Source organism: Pelophylax lessonae (assembly GCF_965119305.1).
Source record: "Pelophylax lessonae genome assembly, chromosome: 9".
Lineage (NCBI taxonomy): Eukaryota > Metazoa > Chordata > Amphibia > Anura > Ranidae > Pelophylax > Pelophylax lessonae.
In genome coordinates, this window is record NC_138776.1 from 235,236,100 (window position 1) to 235,260,800 (window position 24,701).

General features: G+C 45.5%; 1 protein-coding gene across 1 annotated transcript in view; it reads right to left on the reverse strand.

Annotated features, from left to right (window-relative positions):
- Positions 1-687: 687 nt before the first annotated feature.
- The window catches only part of RPL7L1 (ribosomal protein L7 like 1), a 29,028-nt gene continuing 5,014 nt past the window's right edge, over positions 688-24,701 (reverse strand). The window contains exons 3-7 of the mRNA XM_082268224.1: positions 15,286-15,449; positions 13,121-13,258; positions 6,743-6,852; positions 4,951-5,166; positions 688-978 (exon numbers count right to left, since the gene is read on the reverse strand). Coding sequence (XP_082124350.1) covers positions 4,958-5,166; positions 6,743-6,852; positions 13,121-13,258; positions 15,286-15,449 — 621 coding nt within the window. The 3' untranslated portion in view covers positions 688-978; positions 4,951-4,957. The remainder of the gene's footprint in view (positions 979-4,950; positions 5,167-6,742; positions 6,853-13,120; positions 13,259-15,285; positions 15,450-24,701) is intronic.

A 24,701-nucleotide genomic window follows, 5' to 3' on the forward strand; every position in this document is an offset into this window, starting at 1 on the left:
CCTTTCCGCCTTACATTTAAAAATGGCACCACCCGGCGCCAACACGTCACCGCCGTCTGCCCGGGAATAGCTGAACGTGTACGGGCTTTCCCGAGCGGCGGTGGCGCATACGCACTGACCGGGGAAAAGGTGAGACCGTGACTCGAGTATAAGCCGAGGGGGGCTTTTTCAGCATGAAAAAACATGCTGAAAAAGTCGGCTTATACTCGAGTATATACGGTACTTGAAAATTCTCCTTTCATGTGGTCATTGCTGCCTGTCTGCTGGGCATCTCTTCCATCAACTTCCTGGATTCCTAGCATGCTTTGCAGCTTCCTCTCTGCTCATTCCTTTGGTTTAGTTGCAGTTTCTAAGAACTGCATATCCCATGGAACCTCGCTGCTTGCATGCAGATATAGTGTGTTTCCTGAAATGATTGTCTCTTTTCAAACTCCTCCATTCAGCACCTTTGCGGTTCAGACAGTTGGCTCTGAAATCTGCGACACATCAGTGCATAGGGAATGTGTGCCACTGAATTCAAAGGAGTAAATGTGGGGGATTCTTCAGAAAGTACGTTTACAAAGGTCGAGTTTTTATAACAAAGGAGTAGGCTAAAAAATAATTGAAATTCAATGTGGAAATGAATATATGGATTTTAAATGTTGACCAGATACACTTTAACTTAACACATAGAGATTGTAGCTATAAAGCAATGTTCTTTAACATTAACCATAAATTTTATTTTTATGTAAAAAGTATTTACAAAGAAATAATGGAAAATAGCTTCCAGAGTCCATTTCTGAGCCATTCTCTGTCTCCGTGATCCTTAGTTGGATGGTATAGTCCAGTTGTGACAAGTATCGCTCCATGCCATAGGTTGGCCAACTAGTGTCAAGCTGTATCTAGCTTTGAAATCACGTTATTAAAAAGCAATCATTGTCCATATGTTGTGCTGTTCTTCTGAAAAGCCGCCAGTAATCCACCAGTCATAACACAAGCCTGCATAAAATAGCAACATGTTAATATGCAACAATGAATAAATTGGCCAATTACACAAACTATATGAAAAACTCTTAACTAAATGACCGCCAGCCGCAGTTTTAGGGGTTAACTTTATTTGAGAGGGAGGGGCTGTGTGTGTCCCTAGGGGCGTGATTCTAACTGTGATTGGCTGTGGCTTGAGCTGTAGGAACAATGATCAACGGTCCTACATAGTAGAACCGTATGATCAGTGTTTCTACACAGGGGAGAATGACAGGCGGCTTGTTTACACTCTTACAGGAAAAGATGCAATCTGCACAGAAAACCAATCACTTCTATATCTGGATCTGCTGGCTGCTTTCACATAAAGTTTTTCCTTTTGACATTATTTTAATTTTCTTGTCCTTTGCTCAGCTTGCACAGTACAGGGAAGGTGAAGGCTTTAGCTGGCCAGTGGCCGGTTTGCTTAAACTTTCCTTTTTAGCAGTGTTCCAACCACCAATCCTATTCCAAACTTCTGTGTTGGCCACTCTTGTTTCTCCTGCTGATCCCTACATCAATGCAGTGCACCTCAAAGTGCCTAGGGTGAAGCAAGAAATTCTTGGATGGGTATGGAGGAGCGCCTGGCACAAAAGTACATCTCACTTAACCACTTCTGGACCGAACCCATTTCTGACGCATGTTGTTTACAAGTTAAAATCTGTATTTTTTGCTAGAAAATTACTTAGAACCCCAATCATTATATATATATATTTTTAGCAAAGATTCTGGAGAATAAAATAGCGGTCGCAATATTTTGTGTCACGCGGTAATCGCTCAGCGGTCTTTCAAACGCCATTTTTTTTTTAAAAATACATTGCACTGCATTTTAAAAGAAAACTAAAGTTAGCCCATTATATATATATATATATATATATATATATATATATATATATATATATATATATATATATATATATATATATATATATATATATATAAATAGTGAAAGTAGATGTCACACCGAGTAAATAGATACCCAACATGTCATGATTTAAAATTGCGGAATGGTGACAAACTACAGTCAATAAAAATCTCAATAGACGAAGCTTTACATTTTTTTTAACGGCTACCAGTTTAGAGTTAGGGTACATGTACACGGGACGCTGGAAATGGCCGTTTAGGAGCAGTTGGGCATTTTTTTCAGAAGCCCCTGAACGCAGCTCCATGTTATCTTATCTGTCCATGTACACAGGGTCGTTTACAGTCATTTGCAGGCAGTTGCGTTCAGGGACTTTTTTTAGAATGCAATTATTTGCGTTCGAACGTGTGTTTCCCGGCGTTTCAAACGCAGAAACGCGTCCGAACGTGACTGAACGCGATGAACCTATGTTCAGCCACGTTATACGTTTTTTTTTCTTCCATTCAAAATCAATGGTTCCCTATGGGAGCCTATTGATTTGAATGGAAGTTGCACCGCAAGTCGGATCCGACTTGCGGCGCGACCTGCACTGTGAGAATCTTGAGGGGGAACTCCGACGTCTCCGGTAATTATGCCGGTCTCCGGAGATTATATAGTCATTAGGGGCGTGGCCCCGATGACGTCATTGGGAGGCCCTGCCCCCTCGTGTCACAGATGACGTAATCTGTGACACGAGGGGGGCGGGGCCTCCCGATGACGTCATCGGGGCCACGCCCCTAATGACTATATAATAAGCTGCAGAGACCGGAGACCGGCATAATTACCGGAGACGTCGTCGGAGGACCGGAGGAAGAAGAGCCGACAGCAAAAGAGCAGAAGACCGGAGAGGAGAAGAAAAGAAGAAGAGGACAGCAGAAGAGGGGACAGCAAAAGAGCAGAAGACCCCAGAGAGAAGAACACAAGAAGAGCGGACAGCAGAAGACCCCGGAGAGGAGAAGACAAGAAGAGCGGACAGCAAAAGAGCAGAAGACCCCGGAGAGGAGAAGACAAGAAGAGCCGGATGAAGATTTTTAATAAACTTTCCAAAACATCTCCTGTCGTTATTTCCATACACTGCCTTTTATGTGGTGAATGAGTAGCATGAATACCCCATATCCATTCACATAGGGAGGGGGTCCGGGATCTGGGGGGCCCCATTGTTAAAGGGGTCTTCCAGATTCCGATGAGCCCCCTGCCCGCAGACCCCCACAACCACCGGCCAGGGTTGTGGGGATGAGGCCCTTGTCCTCATCAACATGGGGGCAAGGTGCTTTGAGGTGGGGGGTGCAGAGCTCCCCCTGCCCCAAAGCACCAACACCCCCCCATGTTGAGGGCATGTGGCCCTGTGTGGTCCAGGGGTGGGGGGGGGGGGGGGGGTGGGGCCGCTCGCTCGTCCCCTCCCCTTTCCTGCCGGGCTGCATGCTTGGATAAGGGTCTGGTATGGATTTTGAAGGGGACCCCACGCAGTTTTTTTCCAATTTTTGGCGTGGAGTTCCCCCTCAAGATTCTCACAGTGCAGGTCGCACCGCAAGTCGGATCAGACTTGCGGTGCGACTTCCATTCAAATCAATAGGCTCCCATAGGGAACCATTGATTTTGAATGGAGGCAGAAAAACGCTGCTAAAAGCAACGTGGCCAAACGTGCAATAACGCAAATGGAAAAAGCTACTGAAAGCACGTTTAACAGCTGCTTTTTCCCGGCAGAAATAGCTTTGCAGGACGTTTTTTCTAACATCCCGTGTACATGGAGCCTTATAGAGTAGCTCTATTTTTTTTTTTTAATTATTGCTCTCGCTTTGGTGATCGCGGCGATACCTCACATGTGTGGTTTGAACAGCTCTTTCATTTGCGGGCGCGACTTCCGTATACGTTTTCTTTCGTGCGCGAGCTCACGGCAACGGGGCACTTAAAAATTTATTTATATTTTTTTCCTATTTATGTATTTCATTTTAGCACCGGTTTTGAAAAGAAAAAAAAAAATAATCTGATCACTTTTATTGCTGTCACAAGCAATGTAAACATCGCTTTTGACAGCAATAGGCAGTGACAGGTACTCTTTATGGAGGGATCGGGGGACCCCTCCACTGCACTTCAATGTATTCAAAATGCTGAAAACTGCATTTTTGAATTCTGTCTCTTTTTTAAATTTGGCGCCTTTGGCCGCCGAGTAACCCGGACGTGACATCATGAAACACCGCTTCCGGGTTACATCATCGGAGACCCGATCAAAGCCGAATCCGGCTTAGTTCGGGACTCCAACCAGCCAGCACCATCCAGGCACCAATGGGATGGGAGACCTGGGCAGAGCCTCCAAAGGCGGCGGGAGGGGGCGTCTCCTCCCGCTTGCTGGGGTAACGACCGAGCAGCTTTCGAGCCGCATCAGCCATTACTACCTGAAAGCCGACCGCCGGCTCTAAAAAAAAGGTACCGGGATGATGCCTCTCGCTGCAGGCATCACCCCCGGTACAACCACTTTTGCAGCCGACAAAGGTGGGGGGGGGGGGATGGTGGTGGAGCCTTCCCCTTGTTCAGGGTTTGAGCAGTTGATGTTAATAAAACCATTACAGAATGCACAAAGGAACTTAAGGTGTTAAGGCTTGATGAAGACTAGTGTTTCCCAACGGCACTATGGGAAGATGGCTAAGAACAGCAAGAGGAACCAAAGTGGCCAGTGAGTGGGCCATCTACTTGACACAACAATGGGGTCAAATGCAATCTGTGGCAGGAGCCCTGCTGCTAACGGAATTTTTATCAAACGGGCCAGTGGTTAGGTATTGTAATTTTAATGCTGACAATCCCTTGACAGTCACTTTAATGCTACATTTAGTGCTAAATTTAAAGGGGGCCTAGGACAACAACAAAAAAAGTCAATTCAGCACATATCTGCATTACCAAGTATTTGTTTGGCTACATCTTTCTAGCCAATAATTATTGAAAGTTACTCTGTCCTCCATAATTTCACTCAAAGGATGGCCCTTAAACAGAAGTAGAGGTCTCATGAAGTCAGCTAGGAAGGGATTGGTCTCAGTCCATGTGGTTATGCTCCTTACCGTTAGTTTAATTAAGCTTCCGAATCAGATCATTTATGGCATCTCCTCTATGTCCAGGATCCCCCACCTCAGACAGATAGCCCTTCCTGTTAATGCCTGCATGCCTAGCAATAGACAGGACGAAGGGGCATAGGAACTTATTGACTTCCATAAAGTGTTCTCCTGTAGAGTACAGTTCATGAATCACATCTTCCAAACAGATGACCCCAAACTTTCCTGAAAAGGGACAAACATAAAAGAAAAAATGAAGACAGGTCTTGCATATTAAAATGGGTTCTTTTTATTAAAATAAATACTTTAGACCAGCCTGTGCTTTTTAAATCACTCTTTGCAGCGACAAGAAACCGAGTGGAATCATATTTGATGCTGTAGAGCAAAACTTCCAGCCACTGCTGCTCTCTCCGTGTGCAGGGGGGACTGGTCTTGCCCACTAAGGTAACTTCTGCAGGCAGCCTGTAGTAGGTGGATGTTCTGGTTGGGTGCAGCACAGTGACTATTCCACTGCTTTGTTTGCAAGGTAATAACTTGGTTTGCAAAGGCCTTTGGTGCACATACAGTGCTGCTAAATTATATATTTAAAATGAAAGCATTTGCGCTTGGTGTTCAGCTTTAACCACTTAAGCCAAGGAAGATTTTACCCCCTTCCTGACCAGGGGGTATTTTGCGATTCGGCACTGCGTGACTTTAACGGACAATTGCATGGTTGTGCGATGCTGTACCCAAATAAAATTGACGTCCTTTTTTTCCCCACAAACAGAGCTTTCTTTTGGTGGTATTTGATCACCTGTGCGATTTTTTGATCATGCGCTATAAACAAAAAAAGAGCGACAATTTTGCAAAAATAACAATATTTTTCACATTTTTTTTATATGAAATTCACAAAAAAAAAAAAAATTTAAAAACAATCAAAATTTTTTTAACATTTTAGGCCAATTTGTTTTTTGTTACATATGTTTGGTAAAAATAGCAAAAAGCGTATTTTGATTGGTTTGCGCAAAAGTTATTGCGTTTACTAAGGGAAAGATTTTTGTCATTTTTATTTTATTTTTTTAACGAGTAATGGCGGCGATCTGCAATTTTTTTTGCAGGACTGCGACATTGGGGCGGACAGATCGGACCCTTGACTGACATTTTTGGGGGTACCAGTGACATTACTGCAGTAATCAGTGCTATACATATGCAATGTTACTTTAAAAATGACACTGGGAGGGAAGGGGTTAACTTTATTGGAGAGGGAGGGGTTAAGTGTGTCCCTAGGGGCGTGCTTCTAACTGTGATTGGACGTGGCTGTGTGTGTAACAGCAGAGATCAACGGTCCTACATAGCAGGACCGTACGATCTGTGCTTTTACACAGGGGAGAATGACAGGCGGCTGTGTTTACATCAGCCGCCTGCCTTTCTCCCGCTGTACCGGACAATCGCGAGTGACAGGCGGACATCGGGTCTGCCGGTCACACGCACCGGCTTCTTTGTGAACGAGCGGGGCGGGAGCGCGCCTCGAGGGGCATGCGCTCGCCCCCTATTGGCTCCAAGGCTAGTGACGTACCGGTGCGTCACTTTGCCTGGGAGGGGCTGACCGCCGCCGTATATAGTCGGGCGGCGGTCGGCAAGTGGTTAAAAGCAAAATGTGTATTACTTGGTATTAGATAGGTGTATCTCATAAAACTGCATGGAAATGCATATAAATGACCCTGCTAAAGAAGAACATTTCATTTATTGAACACGATGACGTAGACTTGGCAGCAGCAAAGAAAACCACATTTTTGAAACCCAATTTGATAAGGTTTATTACCTAGCTCCTCTTCGATCATAGTATTGTCTGTAAGGGCAACTTTTTTGCCATTTATTCTCCCCTGTCCACGTTTCAAGATCAGCTCACGCACTGACTTCAGGTTCGGGAAACTGAAAAAAGAAAATGTTTCAATCCATCAAAATTCAAAGAATTAATCATCAACGTACTTCTTCAGACACAAACATGGAAACATTAGGCTGCCCATGCATCCATAGATTTCTTTCATTCAGCTGGGAGGCTGAACAAAAGACATCTAACAGATTCAGATCTCACTATCATTACTAAACAGAGCGGTTGGACAATTCTCAGTGCTTTGTGGCCGTATACAAGAGGATATCATTTTGGTCTATACATGTGTGTGAATTTGCATACTTATGCGAAAATGAAAGTATTATACAATAAAAAGGATATTTTTATTATGTTATACCAAAATGTTAATGTACATGTGCTTACTACATGTAATATGCAAAAAAAATGACTTTTTTGTGCCCCTTTGATAGCCGTAGCATTGTCCGATTGTATCCGCACAGGGCGTCCCTGCAGACGATACGTCCACTAAAGCCTTGTACACACGTACCGATCGTCGTGTCCAGGGCTGTCGTGTCTGTTGAAAACTGCAAAAGACTGCACACTAATTTTGTCGGCCAACAACAGCCGACTGCAGAAGTGATGTCATGTGATGGTTAACTTTCCTTATCTTTTTTCTTTTCTGAGCATGCCCAGTCTTGCAAATCTGCTGTCTGTCGGCCGAAATCTGTACTGACTGGCGAACAATCGGCCGTTCTGGTGTTGGCCAACAAAAATTTTAATGCCTGCACGACAGATTCTGTTCGGCCGAAAATGCGCTGTTGGCTGTCGGAAGCATCATACTAACAAGCCTACAATCGGCCGATCGGTCGTCGGCCGAATATTTACGGCCGACAATCGGTACGTGTGTACGGGGCATAAGACGGACAAAGTCTGATCGCCAGAATTTCCAGGATGTTGATCGGCAGCCTGGACTCTTCCCTAAGTCTAGACACCTTGGGCCGAACACACTCCCAAGACACCTCCCCATCCAGACAAGACTGGCATCCGTGGTGATTACAGTCCAATACAGGGGGAGCAAGGATTTTCCCAGACATAGAGCCAGGGAACGAAGACACCATAGGAGAGATTCCCTCGAAACAATGACAACTGATCCTTATTCCATTTGATCAGAATCTCCCTTTGCAAAGATCTGGTGTGGAACTGCGCAAACGGAACCACCTCGAAGGTGGATACCATCAGACCCAGTACTTGCATGCAATTCCTGAGTGACGATCGATGGTGGGACAACAAGAGCCGAAAGGCAACTTGTACCTTGAGAAGTTTTGTCTGAGGAAGAAACACCCAGGCTGACGCTGAATCCAGCGTCACACCCAAGTAGTCCAGCTTTATGGACGGAGACAGTGCTGAGTTCTTAAAATTCAGTGTCCACCCGAACTCCTGCAGAGTTCGCATCGTAACGTCCAAGTCGACTTCTAGAGCCGAGGAAGACTCTGCATGCAGAATAAGATCATCCAGGTAACCTAGCTACTACTGTGCGAATGGACTCCATCTGAAATTTCTGAACCCGCACAAAGTGGTTCAGAGCATTGAGATCCAAGATCAGACGAACCTTGCCTTCCTTCCTGGGAACTATAAACAGATTTGAAACTCGATCCGATCATGTAACCGAACCGAATCGGTTCGTGCACCCATTTGTCCTGAATGAGCAAGGTCCACGGATCCAGAAAGAAGCGAAGATGTCCCCCCACCCCAGACAAGGGTGAGGGCACCCCTTCAGGCTGGGGAAGGCTTGTCTGAGGAGTCAGAAGTGCCCCTTTCAACTTACCATTCAAGGGTCTCTTGTAGCCTCCCATAAAGTTAGGGGTGGATCTTGAACCCTTTTCTTGCGAGCCAGCCGGACGAAAGGGACGCTTGTGGGCCGAAAAGAAGGGACCCCGCTTACATCGAGGTTTCTTGCCCTTAGCAGCCTGCGGAAGTAATGTACTCTTACCTCCTATTATACCCTTAATGATCTCTTCCATAGAGGTACCAGACAGACAGTCACCTAGGAAGATCAGTCAGAACCTTTACAGAAGCCTGGTCAGCTTGACCAGTACTTCAACCAGATCATGCAGCAAAGGATCACCGCTGTCACAGAAACCCTGCCGGCCAGATATACTGTAACCCTTATATCAACTGATCCGCCAGCCCACAAGGGTGTCGACTCCCCACCAGGTCCTGGTGCAAAATCTTAGCCCATTTCATTAAGGTCTGAGATACCAAGGGGATAGCAAACACCGGTCTTAAAATTTAACCAGCCATGGTGAAGAGGTACTGGACCAGACCCTCAGCTCTTTTGTCCACGGGGTCCTTAAAAGACAGGAAATCTTCCAACGGCAAAAGCGTAGCCTTAATTAGCCTGGAAACCTGAGAGCCCACCGTTAGTTTCTTCAGAAGAGACTCCTCAAAGAGATATCTTCTAGTAAAACGCTTCGGTATACAAACCATGCGTTTCGGGGAACCCCACTGACTAGTGACAATCTCATCAAAATAGGCAGGAAAGGGAAACACCTTGTTCACCTTGGAAGACTTGCGGGTGCCAAAATGCACCGGTGTCGTGGACTCGCGGTAGCGGAGTCCTCCAACTTTAAAGTTTCCCGCACTGATACAATCAGGGCCTCCACCAGCGCTTTTTCAAGCACGGCTGAAGAGGAGGACTAATCCTCACTATTAGAGCACTCAGCATGCGTGGACGCAGACCCAGTGGGCTGACTCTAGTCCACGGCGGCCAAATCCACCTCAGAATCTGAGGAAGCAGAGGATACAGGTGAAGTTGGGGGGAGCGCTTCTTGCCAGGTCTCCTTTGCAGGGCCATATCTACTTTGGCTACTAGTGACTGCAGAACTGCTGTCATGGCTGCCAGGGCAGACTGAGACCGCGCTATTAATTAAAGATAAAAAAAAAAGGGAGGCCTCTCACCCCCCCCCCCCCCCACCACCCGAGGCTGGAAAGTGCACAAAAACGATCTGCCACACTGCTGGAAAGAGGAAATGCTGACCTGACACTAGAGGCCCCCACAGCCTTCAGCACTGTCTCAAACTACAGGAAAATGTCTGCCAATGCAAGTCTAGGGGAGAAACCAAAAACATGGCCGCTGAACTACAGAAACATGGCCTGACAAACCGGGAATCACAGAGACCATGGAAAAATGGTGGTACCATGTGGCGCTGCAGGGGACCATGGACCCCAGGAAAAAAAATGTACAGACCCCAGGAGAGGACCCCCCTGCACGGACACCCCTAACAGGGACCAACAGCGGCATCACTCACCACTCCTCCAGCCCAGCACCATGTAGCTCCCCTACTCAATTGCACCCATGCCCCCAAACAGGGGCCGGGGGACGACGACACAGATGAGGCCATCCAAATTTAAGGGGGAACCCCGCAAGGAGGAGGAGGAACCACAAGGGGGAGGAAGGACACAGGGGGGCCTACCATCCACAGGGGGGGGGGGGGGGGGCCCGCGACCACCCCAACAATTCCGAAGGAAAGGAGGGGGGACACTACTCACCATACCACAGTCACCAGGCGGGCACCACTCCCAGCAGTCCACCGCACCATCTTGGAATGGAGGTGCTGCGGCCTGAGGTACGCTGTGACTCTGGTCGTGATGCTGTTGTGACCAAGGCTATACGACCTCGTGAGGCTTTTTTATTCGGTCAGCCCCCGTCCAGTGGGGCTATGTTGCAGCCAACTTAGCGTGGAGCTGGTAGTTGGGTCGCGCGCGCAGGCCAGACTGGGAAGACCGTAAGGATCTAGAATATCCAGTGCGTCGCCCAGTCCTGCTGTTGATTGTAGTTCACACAGGAAAAAAAATAAAAAAACAAAAAAAAAAAAAAAAGGAAAAAATTCCATTTAAATAGGAAAAAAATGCCAGGACCGCAGATCCCAGCAGAGAGAGCCAGGTCCTTACTCCTGACTAGGCAGAAAAAACGGAAGTCCTACAGCAGGAAGTTATGGTATATCCTCTGGGGCAGCCCCAAGGGCATAACAAAAAAAGTTTCCACCTAGTCCTATCCTAGAGAGCGAGAGCCCAATGGTCTGAAGACTTGAAGTGGTGTCAGTGAACGAAAGAGAAAACAGGTTTTAGTGGGGTATTCTTTTTGGTTAGGTTTGTAATAAGAAGAGTAAAAACAAAAAAAAAAATTATTATAAGATAGATGGATGGATAAAATAAACACTTCAGTAAGGAATTACCAAGGTATTGTGTCCCTTAGTGCCGGTTCACACTTCCGCGTGTGCGGCGATCGCATGTAATATCGGAGCGCACTCCTCCTTCATTACATGCGATCGGATGTGCAGTGCGAATTCAGCCATACACTTTGTATGGCTAAATTCACACTGCACCCGCACCAAAGTCGCAAGAGGCATTTTTTTCAGCCGCATCAGGATCGGATCGCACAGTGGTTCACACTTGTGCGATCCGATCCTGCGCGAACTGTCAGATCGCACTGTGATATGCGATCAAACTGGGGGTGTCGTTAACATTTCATTGACACCCCCAGCATATCGCATATGGCAGTGTGAACTGCCAGATGTGCGTTTGCGATGCGGGAACAGGCTGCGAATTCGCAGCCTTCCCGCATCGCACAAGTGTGACCCGGCACTCAGTCAAAATGTAAAAATTACTCTGGTCCATACAGGTATAAAAGTGGAGGAGCACAAGTGTTTAAAACATAGAAAATACTATCGGTTTCCTTTAGTGCCGATTCACACATATGCGATGCAGGAACCCTGCGAATCCACCGCGGGTTCCCGCATCGCTCTCAACACACAGGCAGTTCACACTGCCATATGCGAATCACTGGGGGTGTCAATACAAGGTTAATGACACTCCCCAATCTGTTCGCATATTGCAGTGCGAATGAACTGTCAGTTCGGACAGGAATCGGATCGCATAGGTGTGAACACCCATGCAATCAGATTCTGGTGCGGACCAAAAAAAGGGTCCTGTGCGACTTTGGTCTAAATGCAATGTGAATTCAGCCACACAATCTGTATGGCTGAATTCGCAATGCACAGACATTGCATGTAATTTGCAGAGCAGTGCGCTCCGTATCACATGCAATGTCTGACATCGTTGAAGTGTGAACCGGCACCGAAAAAGATCATCTATAATCAGGTGACCACATCTTACCTCACCCCCCCCCCCCAACAGTCGTTTTCTTTGTTTTTGCTTGTTTAATTAACAAGGTTCCTCTGCTGCTAGCACCATTAGTATTCACCATTAAATCTTTTTTCTAATGGATATGGAAATGTTCAGGATTCCCTAACATCAATAGTACTATATATCAACTTGGGCAACCCTCGAGATCCCGTAAAAGTTGCAGGAACCACAAAAAGCCCATACCTAAACAGTGTTACCTGTCTTGTACTAGGTCAGGTTCACCATCAATTCTCACTTACTTGCAATAGGCTCCAACACCCTCTTTCTTCACCCCTGATAAGCCACCCACTTACCTGTCCCTGCTTTGTTGCATTGTTCAGTACCACACCACCTTTTCTGAAAAATCTTTACTGGTGGGGGTCCTGTTCCTCTCGCGCCCACACACTATTATCTCTATTTATTCCAATGGTAAGTCTGTCAGACTACAAATATCGATGAAGCGGGGACAGGCCAGACAAGCGTGTGACTTGTCAGAGATGATGGAGGGTATCAAAGCCCCCAAACTTACATTTTTACACTGAAAAGTACGTACGTAAAAGTAGATCATGTCCATAGAAGATTATCACATTTTCTAACCAAGCTGAAACCTAATTGGCTACTGAGGGCAGAGGAGCTAATTGTACAAATAATCATACATATGTAATTAAAGTGGATGTAAACCCTCACATATTCCCAGTGAAGTGAACAGCCTCAGATGATACACAGTTATGAAACAAATCCTCCTACAAAAGTTTTACTTGTATATGTTTTCTTCAAAGTGCACGTCCCTGTTAGAACTTTCTCTTACTGATTCACCAGCGGGAGGGAAGTTTGGCCATACACAGACAGCTGATTGGAGGAACGACACACACCCCCTCTCCACATGGGCAGAAACAGGAAGAGCTGTGCTGTGAATAGACCAGCGCTCTGCTAATCTATTTATAGCAATCTCCCCGACACAAAATTCAACCTGATTTATCTCCGTTGATGGAGAACTTGTCAGAAGTTATCATGCTGATAACAGAAGAATGGAGCAGGAGAAAGACACGGGACTTAGAGCATTGAAGAGAGATAGGTAAACACTACAGATAGATGTGCCCAGGTCAAATTTAATGAATCAGGTTTACATCCATTTTAACTACAAACCATGTAGCTAATACTTACCCCCATGCAACATATGGCTCAATAAACTGTAGCATCTTCAAGGTTTCTGCAGTTAGCTTTACAAACGCCCCTGAGAAAATTTTGCCCAAGCGGAAAGTCTTCAAGATTTTCATTACTTGCTGGCTGACCCCTTCAATGCTGAAAGCCGAGAAAAACAAACATCAATTGGGCTCAAGTGAAGAAAAACAACATGTACAGAGAAAATACTAAAAATGTCTTAAGAGGCGGCAATAAGTGATTTTGATCTCCTATTGTACTTATCAACAGCTCTGCCTTCCACTGATGATAGGGATCTATATCAGAGTATGTTCGGATTTTGTGATCACTATGTCAGTTATCACTTAATGAGCACATGGAGGCTTCTACAGGAGGGCCAGGATGAGAGATATGCGTCACCTCTGTTTGGGTTGTGGTCCCTTTAACCACTTCAATACAGGGCACTTTCAACCCGTCGGTCCGTTCTCATCCGATCCGCTGGTCGGATGGAGAATAGGGTTTCCATCCGTCCAGATTTGACGGATCGGATCTCAGCGGACATGTCTCCGCTGACATCCGATGCCCCATAGGGATGCATGGGGGGACCGTTCAGATCCGCCAAAAAAACGGACAGGCGGATCTGAACGTTCCACCTGTGTGAAAGGGGCCTAAAGGGGTTGTAAAGATTTGTTTTCTTTTCTAAATAAAAAAAACAAACGTTATACTTACCTGCTCTGTGCAAGGGTTTTGCACAGGGCAGCCCCCTTCTTCCTCTTCTGGGGTGCCCCACTGGCGCTTCTGGCTGCTCCCCTACATCAAGTGCCACCATGGAAAGCTGCTTTCCATGGGGGCACCTGTGCAGGCTTGCTTCTGAGTCCCCCTGCTCGTCCATTGACACAGACAGCGGGACTCGGCCCCCCAATGGCTCCTACTGATTTCAATCTGACCAATGAGGAGAGAGACAGCAGCTGCAGCCACTGAGCTCATCGCTGGGTCTGTACTTGACTGACACTTAGTAGTTAGTATTGGCAACACTAAACACTTTTCCTTTTTCCTGTTCCAATAAGGCAGACAGGAACAGAATCTCAATATGGGTTGTCATGCAGAATAAACTAGAATAGATGGCTTAATTATGTGCAAGACTGACAAAAACAGCTATCACTTCCTTGTACATGGGTTAAAAAAAAAAAAAGGATTTTTGTAAGAACTTACTGTAAAATCCTTTTCTCTGAAGTTCGACAGACGCAGCTCCATCTTCTTTAGACCAATGGGTTATGCTCCTCAGGAAAAGGCACTAGGCAGGAAAAAAATGTTACCACGCCTAAGGGTCTGTCCTTGCAGGCATAATCCCCCACACTCTGCTTCAGCCTGCAGTTTCGTTGCAAGCAGTGTTTAGAAGACAAAAAACCCCATACACTCAGAAGCAGAGGGGCGGGTGCTGCATCTGTCGATGAACTTCAGAGAAAAGGTTTTTATGGTAAGTTCTTACAAAAATCCAGTTTTCTCTATCGTTCATTGACAGACACAGCCCCATCTTCTTTAGACCAATGGGATGTCCCAAAGCAGTATAATCATGAGGGTTGGGAAGACAACGCAAGACGACATAATTCCCCAAAGGCTAAACCTAGCCAATAAGGTAACATGGAGCTCAACCAGGAACAACTGGAGCTCAGAAACAAAAAAAGATTCTCTTTAAACTGCAGCCTGCAAAACCTTGAGGCCAAAGGAAGCATCCAAAGATGCCAACACATCTACTTTGTAGAATTTTGCGAACGTATGCACAGACGACCAAGTTGCCGCCTTGCAAACTTACAGCACTGACACCTGATGGCGAAAAGCCTAAGAGGCACTCAGCGCTCTTGCTTGTAGTTCTCCAGGAACTAACTAGTGAAAACAAAAAAATCATAAAATAACAAAATTTCCCTATTAACAGCTAAGAGCGAAGTCCCAGCAGGAAGCTAGGTCCTATTCCTAAACTAGGCAGAAAAACTGCAGGCTGAAGCAGAGTGTGAGAGGTTATGCCTGCAGGGACAGCCCCATAGGCGTGGTAAAGCTTTTTCCTGCCTAGTGCCTATTCCCGATAGGAGGAGCATAACCCATTAGTCTAAAGAAGATGGAGCTGTGTCTGTCGAACGATCGAGGGAAAAAAAGGATTACAATAGATACAACTGAACAAAGAAGTGACGTACTCTGTAATTCGGACAACAAATGCAAGTCTGTGTTTCTCCACGCTGGGAACTCTCTTCCGGTACACCTCCATCCTTCGCAATCTACAGTCATCTCTCATTTTTCTTCTAGAGTTCCGGACAAAGGTCTCAAGTCGTTTAAATTTTATTTGCTTTCCGGGCTGAAGCTGAGGGGAAAAATAATCCAATGAAACAAACATGGCACATGAAATATGAAAAATCTGTTCTGAGCCCCAAAATGCATTCTGCCTTTACGACACCAATGCACATTCTACAATGCATCATGGGACCTCAACAAGCTAATAAGAGGTGTGCCAAATTTAAATAGTATAATACAGTACATGCACTGGGGACATATATTATGTGTCAATATTTCTAAAAGTAGAACGTTGCAGACTGTGGGTGGCCTACGTTTCAGAAGCTTCCAGGTCCCTCTTACAGCAAAGGGTCATGGGCACCTAGGCTATGCCTCATCATCATCATATGAAACTTTAAAGCAAGCTTGTCACCACCTCTAAAGGCATAGTGGAGGCTTCATCCCAAATTTGTCTGTGAAGGTTCTTCCAGGTCATGGTATAGCTAGAAGTAGATCGTCATATTAAACTTGACTTGTTCTGCAATGCTGAAGACATTTCATAGCTTAAAGCAGGGGTAGGGAACCTATGGCTTGCGAGCCAGGCGTGGCTTTTTTCATGGCTGCATCTGGCTCGCAGACAAATCTTTAATAAAGGGGAGCGTGTCCGGACGCGAGCCGCGCTGGACGTGTAGACCCAGAGCTCCGCCGCGTCTACCACTCAATCCAGTGCCAAGGAGATTTCTGCATCCATCGACGGTACACTTTGTGGGCTACCCACCGCTACCCTCAGTTCGTCTCTGGGTGACCGGATTGCCACGCTACGGACCATGCGGCCTACTTGTGGTACCGCCGCCGGCTCGTGTGCTGTGCATCTGAGGGCCTTGGCAATCACCGCCCGGTAAGGAGATCACCCTGTGCCCCGACAGACACGATCTCCTTCCCCTCTGACACCCGGGGACCCACGGGAGCTGCCTCTCACATCCACTTCTGAGGCCTTCAGCGGCCGGCCGCCATTTTCTCAGGGCCTATACCAGTGATGGCAAACCTTGGCACCCCAGATGTTTTGGAACTACATTTCCTATGATGCTCATGCACTCTGCAGTGTTGTTGAGCATTATGGGAAATCTAGTTCCAAAACATCTAGGGTGCCAAGGTTCACCATCACTGCCCTATACTCACCTGCATCACTTGCAGGCGCTTCACCACTCCAGCCTCATTGCATACCTGCCTGCTCTGCTCTCTTCCCGACCAGACTCCAGGCACTTTCACAAGGCTCCATCTACTCTCTGTATATATGCGGCCCATGAATATGATTAAATAAAGGTTCCCGACCCCTGAAATTTAGTGTATGGCTCTCACGGAATTACATTTGAAAATATGTGGTGTTCATGGCTGTCTCAGCCAAAAAGGTTCCCGACCTCTGGCTTAAAGGGTAAGTTCACCTTTTAACAAAAAATAAAAAAAAGCAAATTTTTTTGCAGGTTAAAAAAAAATAATTTGCATTTATTATTTTTGGTTTCTGAAGCCTCTAAAGCATTGCACCAACGATCAGCAGATTGCTGATGCCATGCAGGTCTCCTGCAGATCTGTCAGTGTGCCTGTACGGGCAAACAGATACAATCTGACAGGAAGAGAGAATGAACTACAACAGTGCCGTGGTAGTTCATTGAAAACTACAAGCCGACAGCCGTAAAGGCTGGCGGACCTTGTAGTTTTCCATTCACAGAACACTGAATTGAATAGGTGACTCGGCCGCAGCACCACTCGGCCAAGTTTTTTTTTTTTTTTTTAATTGTGACAGCTAGCAGGGGAGAAAAGGTCCCTGATAGCTGTCCGATAAGGGAGCAAGGAAGTGCGGGGGTCAGTTCATTCGTAACATGTTACAGCCAGATTATGGGTGTAACATGTTAGGAAAGGTGAACTTCTCCTTTAACCAAGGCACTTCTTTAGTTCTTAGGAGTGTCAGGAAAATATGGCAGCATTTTTATTCACATGGGTAGTGCAGACACCCTGATTTATTTCACCATTGAAGGTATATCCAGGCACATTTTGATTGTCCAAGACTTGAGTTTTTCTACATCTTAAAGGAAAAATGCGGGGTTACTCAGAAAAATAAACACCTCTATGGTGGCAGGATCGGTCCGATGTTACAGCTGTCCCCTGCTGTTTCTAAGCCCGAGACCTTCATATAATTATCGTGCTTCAATTCCAATATTGTAACCCTTCACCGGTCACCTTGTTGTGGTAATTGTGGTAAGAAGACTCACTTACCAGATGTTGTGGATTCCTAGTGGCATACGCCAGTGGGAATCCACTTGCGCTTAAGTCTTTAGTGCATCCCGATTCCTCTGTATCTCAAGGATCCACTGGATACGGCTCGTGGTCCGCAGTAAAATGGGAACTTTCTCCTTTAGGTGTACTTTGTGGCTGTTTTAGTAGGCGTGCTGCTTTCTTGACATCCTGTTCCTATAGACATCTCCATGTCCATAGGAACAGGATGTCAAGAAAGCAGCACGCCTACTAAAACAGCCACAAAGTACACCTAAAGGAGAAAGTTCCCATTTTACTGCGGACCACGAGCCGTATCCAGTGGATCCTTGAGATACAGAGGAATCGGGATACACTAAAGATTAAGCGCAAGTTGATTCCCACTGGCGTATGCCACTAGGAATCCACAACATCTGGTAAGTGAGTCTTCTTACCACAACAAGGTGACCGGTGAAGGGTTACAATATTGGAATTGAAGCACGATAATTATATGAAGGACTTTTGCACTACGGCACTTTCCTTTATTCACCAAGAACAGTATGCTTTTGTTGAAACAATAGCCCACGTGAAATATAGAGGACTGTTTGATATTTATATGCATCGTTAAGTTTATGTCACATAAATGTGAAGGTTGTTTTTTATATACCTATCTATAACATATACAGTGGGTACGGAAAGTATTCAGACCCCCTTAAATTTTTCACTCTTTGTTATATTGCAGCCATTTGCTAAAATCATTTAAGTTCATTCTTCTTCCTCATGAATGTACACATAGCACCCCATACTGACAGAAAAACACAGAATTGTTGACATTGTTGCAGATTTATTAAAAAAGAAAAACTGAAATATCACATGGTCCTAAGTATTCAGACCCTTTGCTGTGACACTCATATATTTAACTCAGGTGCTTTCCATTTCTTCTGATCATCCTTGAGATGGTTCTACACCTTCATTTGAGTCCAGCTGTGTTTGATTATACTGATTGGACTTGATTAGGAAAGCCACACACCTGTCTATATAAGACCTTCCAGATCACAATGCATGTCAGAGCAAATGAGAATCATGAGGTCAAAAGGAACTGCCTGAAGAGCTCAGAGACAGAATTGTGGCAAGGCACAGATCTGGCCAAGGTTACAAAAAGATTTCTGCTGCACTTAAGGTTCCTAAGAGCACAGTGGCCTCCATAATCCTCAAATGGAAGACGTTTGGGACGACCAAAGCGATTTTAGCAAATGGCTGCAATATAACAAAGAGTGAAAAATTTAAGGGGGTCTGAATACTTTCCGTACCCACTGTACTATATGATATACAGCCAGTTTGTAAAGAATACATTTTATGCATAGTATATGTACCATTTTATATAATCACTATATGCACTTTAATATGTGGATGTAAGATATCACACAGACGCAAGTAATACAAAGAGGGAGCACAGCAGATAGTGGGAATCACATCCCCATTATCTATACGCATTAGGGGATAGCGCAGTTACATATCTACTAACTTGCATAACTACCGTTTGGTTATTTGACTTGCAGCTTTCCAACATATAAATATTTAAATATTTATTTATATATTTATACATCTAATATATTTTGTATTATACACAGAGGCGCGAGTGGAATTATATACATTCTAAGCCCGAGAACTGAGCTATCATGCTACTGTTGATTGCTCAGTTCTTGGACCCATTCTGAGCACAGAGCGGTCACTGACTTTGTAAAAATATAAAATAAAAAAAGAAGAAGAAGAAGGAGGAGGAGGGCGCACTGGCCTAGTGCATTATCCCACAAATTGTATTAAAACTGATAAAAATAGATACTACACACAAACATAGGTAGTATAAACTAGGGATAGACCGATATTTTTTCAGGGCCAATACCGATATTTTGGTCACAATGTATCAATATGGGCTGATATTTTGTACATTTAAAGTTTTGAAAAATAAAGACAATTTTTGACACAAATCTGGTACTGAACATGTTAATTTTTGTTTAATGCTTAATGGCTGGCTTGCTGGCACCCCGTGGTGGGTGGCTGGCTGGCACCAAGTGGTGGATGGGTTGGCTGGCACAGGGCCTGTGGGTGTCTGTCTGGCACCCTGTGGTGGGTGGGTGGCTGGCTGTCTGGTACAGGGCCTGTGGATGTGGGTGGCTGGTTGGCACCGGGCTGCTGTGAGTGGGTGTAAGGCTGTGATACACTCCTGCGAGACTAGTCCCAACTCCAGACGAGGCTGTCCAAGGCAACGGAGGCAGCCTAAGAAGGCAGAATGACGTCACAAAAATAATCAGCCTGTTCCAGGGCCGATACCGATATATATCGGGGAAAGTGCATATGGGCCCCCGATATATCAGCCTTGTAGATAATTTGTCTATCCCTAGTATAAACCCTCACCTGCTGGCTAACGAATTTTTAAGGCATGTCCTTTTGCCAACCTTTGGCTCTGGGGAAGGACGACATGCATTCGAAACGTGTTAGCCAGCAGGGACCCCGGTGAGGTCCCCCTATGCTAGAGTGGTCGGAGAGTTTGAAAGAGTGCAACCAAATTGAGTTGTAAGAGGAGCATTTATACTACCTATGTTTGTGAGTAATTTCTATTAATTTTTATACGTTTTAATACAATTTGTGGGATAATGCACTAGGCCAGTGCACCCTCTTTCTTTTATCTATCTTTGCAGTGCTGAGGACAACCCTGGTCCTAGAGGGCAGCAAGGTTTCGAAAGAGTTATCCATTTCTACTATAGAGCTATTGTTCCATCTGGGTTTTTTTACTTATGTGCAGGAGATTATCGTTGAAAGTCACCACTCTCTGTTCTGCCCCTCCAGTGCTCACTGGAGCTTTGGGCAGCAGTTGTTGACTCAGGCATTTCAGCAGTGCACTGAGGGGCTGAGCCAGAAGCTGGTCAGAAAACTGGGTGGATACCAACATTTTCGGGATCCCTCCAGAGCGTGGAGCAGCTCTGCGACATCAGCCAACAGCAGGCAAATGCGCACCTGTGACCGACATGGGAAGAATGGGCAAACAAGCTTTGGCCATACTTCTCTTTTTAAGGAAATTGGACATCTTTTGAGAACAGTAAAATGCACATTTTGGACAAAAGACAACTGGCTCTTAGGAAGATTATAAGAGGCATCTTTAAGTCCGGTACACACTATTCACTTTATTCCATTCAATTCCACAGGGTTGAACAAAAAAAAAAAAAACTGTCAGCTCCGCTCTGAGCCTCTGTACTAACCATGCGAGGTTAGTTAAGCGATCTCCTCCGCTGAGCTGTTTTATGACAGGGGATGCCCCCCCTGACCAGAACACTCTGATCAGCTCTATCTGCCATTGGCTAATCCCAGCATGCACAGCTGGCTTCTGTCGGACAGACACACATATACATAGGTCGAATGTTGGCATTTTTTAACCATTTCCGCACTGCTCACTAGAGCTCTACTGCGGCAAAGTGGCTCGATAACGTCTGGCGACGTAGACCTACGTCACCAGACATTTCCCTCTCTCAGCGGCGTGCGCGCTCCGCCGGAGGCTCGCTCCCGCTGTATTCAGTCACAGCGGGAGTCGGGCCAGGGGAGGAGTGGCGGCGATTGCCGCTGCTCTTCCCCGATCGTCGGGGAATCGAGTGTGGAGATCCGCCTGCTTGTGTAAACAAAGCAGGCAGCTCTCCTAAGTGACAGACAGGGTCAGATTGCAGGGTTCAGCATAGCTGAACCTGCGATCTGTCCTTGTGTCACTCAGTCCCCTCCCCCCACACACGTCAGTAAGCACCAGGCATACATTAACCCCTTGATCACCAATAAAAATTAACCCCTTCCCTGCCAGTGTCATTGTTACAGTAACAGTGCATATTTATAGCACTGATTACTGTGGTAATGTCACTGGTACCCCCAAAAGTGTCAAAAATGTCAGTCAAGGGTCCGATCTGTCCGCTGCAATGTCGCAGTCCCGCAAAAAAAAAAAAATCGCAGATCGCCGCCATTACTCATTAAAAAAAAAAAAAAAACGCCAAAAATGACAGAAATCTTTCCCTTAGTTAGTAAACGCAATAACTTTTGCGCAAACCAATCAAAATACGCTTATTGCGATTTTTTTTTTACCAAACATCGGTAGCAGAAAACAAATTGGCCAAAAATTTAAAAAAAATTTGATTTTTACATTTTTTTTGAAAATTTGAAAAATATTGTTATTTTTTCAAAATGTACGCCCTTTTTTTGTTTATAGTGCAAAAAGTAAAAATCGCACAGGTGATCAAATACCACCAAAAGAAAGCTCTATTTGTGGGGAAAAAAAATTTAGTTTGGGTACGGCGTTGCACGACCGCGCAATTGTCAGTTAAAGTCGCCCAGTGCCAAATCGCAAAAATTGGCCCAGACATAAGACAGCAAAATCCTCCGGTGGTAAAGTAGTTAAACCAGCCATTGTCTCCCAACATTCTGTCCATGTGTACCCGGCTTTAAACAGGCATGGCTATTGTAGTGGAAAAAAGCTAGCGCTCTGGGAAACCTCTGTAGGATGCCGGCCAATGTATTAAAATGCTGTTAACAACAGCGATCAGACAGTAAATATGTAATAAATTAAAAATTAATTATCTAAATAGAATATAAATAACAAATCACATACATGGGGGAACATGGAAAATATTTAAGTCCCTGATAATATGTAAAAGTCTCAGGGAAGAGACAGTGTGCCAGTAGAAACCATACAAGGGACTGCAGTAAGGGCTAGCTCCACAGCACAGGGAAGTCCGCTCTGTGGGAGAAAGCATATGCAGAAAGAAGCAGAGCGCCTCTTGTTTATTCCAAAAAGCACATGTCAATCATAAACTCACATTTGGTAAGTAAACATAGGCCCAAAAACTGTCCGATAGTCTGCAGGGAAGGCAGGTGGATCCAGTGTCTGGAGATGATAAAGATGTTAAAGCCAGGAGATGAAGCTGAGAAGCTACCCTTGAGAAAAGAGCGCGCATGCCCGTTGTGAGCTTGGCGCATGCTCTGAAACGCGTTGTGTCATCTCCTCGGGGACGTCACGCGGCGCATGCTGCATTCCAGCTTGGTTCCCGGAACAGCCAAACCCGGAAGACGCCCAGCCGGCCTCTCCGTCTCCATCCCCTGGCTTTAACATCTCCAGACGCTGGGTTCCACCAGCCTTCCCCGCAGACCACTGGATGGTTTTTGAGCCTATATTTACTTAACAATGTGAGTTTATGATTGACATGTGCTTTTTGGAATACTGTACTTAGAGGCGCTTCGCTTCTGTCTTCTGAAACAGGCGTGAGGACCTTTGACATCTTCTGTATATAATGCCATTGCTATATTTCTAGCCTGGCTATTAGGAAAAAAAAAATCCCACATCAGCCATGTTATTAAAAGGATTAACTGCTAGGCAGACCTCCTGACACCAAAGAAAGCATTTTTTTGTATTAATTTGTGTTTCTCTGAAGTCAGAGTTGTAGGCCACCCTACATACAGCAAATGGAGTACACATTGCACACACATTCAACAAGGACATGCAGATAGGCAGAACCACAGCACACAAACTATAGGCATGAAGAGCAGACATACTGGGCTCACAAATACGTCAAAAGAAAAGATAAACATGTCTTTGCAAAGATGAGCAGAATATTTAAACAGCCACAGACAGCTGTAAAAACGTAAGGAAGAACATTATTTTAACCGCTTTACACCCGCTCACATTGCTGTTACTGCGGCAATGTGGCACGTTATTGTCCAGCGACGTAGACCTACGTCGCTGGACTCCTCCCCTTGTGGGCGGCGTGCGCGCGCCGCCAGAGGCTCGCTCCCGCTGTATTCAGTCACAGCGGGAGTCGGGCCAGGGGAGGAGAGGCGGTGATCACCGCTGCTCTTCCCCGATCGTCGGGGAATCGAGTTTGGAGATCCGCCCGCTTGTGTAAACAAAGCGGGCGGATCTCCTAAGTGACAAACAGTGACAGATTGCAGGGTTCAGCATAGCTGAACCTGCGATCTGTCCCTGTTTCACTCGGTCACCTCCCCCCACACATGTCAGTAAGCACCAGGCATAAATTAACCCCTCCCTCTCCAATAAAGTTAACCTCTTCCCTGCCAGTGTCATTTATACAGCAATAGTGCATATTTATAGCACTGATTACTGTAGTAATGTCACTGGTACTCCCAAAAGTGTCAAAAATGTCAGTCAAGGGTCCGATCTAGGCCTGCACGATATTGGGAAAAAAATATATTGCGATATTTTTTTTCCAACGATATATATTGCGATATTGAGGGACCCGTCCTTTATATGGAGAAATATAAAGGAGGTTGGCTGCAGCCCACTTCAGAATATAACCCTGGAAGGGGTTATATAATAGATTATAAAAAGGAAGAGGAAGTGATTGGTGCTGCCAGTGTATATGTGAAATACAATAAATAATCTATATTGACATGGTGTGTATACAAAAAGGGAAAAGTAGATGTATGTATGTATATGTAGAGGAAAATAAATTAATATATAAATCACCTCTGAATTATTAATAATTTATTTTCCTCTACATATACATACATCTACTTTTCCCTTTTTGTATACACACCATGTCAATATAGATTATTTATTGTATTTCACATATATACTGGCAGTGGTGGTAGGAGGCTGGAGCGGTGGACTAGGAGAAAGGAGCACAGCCACATACACTGACTCACTCGTGCAGGCTGCAGCCCGCCCCACACGTTCAGTGAGTCTCACTCTCCGCCCTAGTTTTCTCAATGGCACATTCAGGGAACCAATCACGCCGTGAGTAGCGGCACAGCGAACCAATCAGGTGTGCAGACACGCGTGATTGGTTAGCTGTGCAGCTGCTCACGGCGTGATTGGTTCCCTGAATGTGCCATTGAGAAAACTAGGGCGGAGAGTGAGACTCACTGAACGTGTGGGGCGGGCTGAAGCCTGCAGTGGGATGGATGTGTGAGTCCTCCTCCGAGTCCCTTCCCCCTGCCTATGCAAATATCGTGACCTCGGCGATATGAATATCGCCTACGGCCGCAGAACGATAGTCGATATCATATCGACTATCGTTCAGCCCTAGTCTGATCTGTCTGCCGCAAT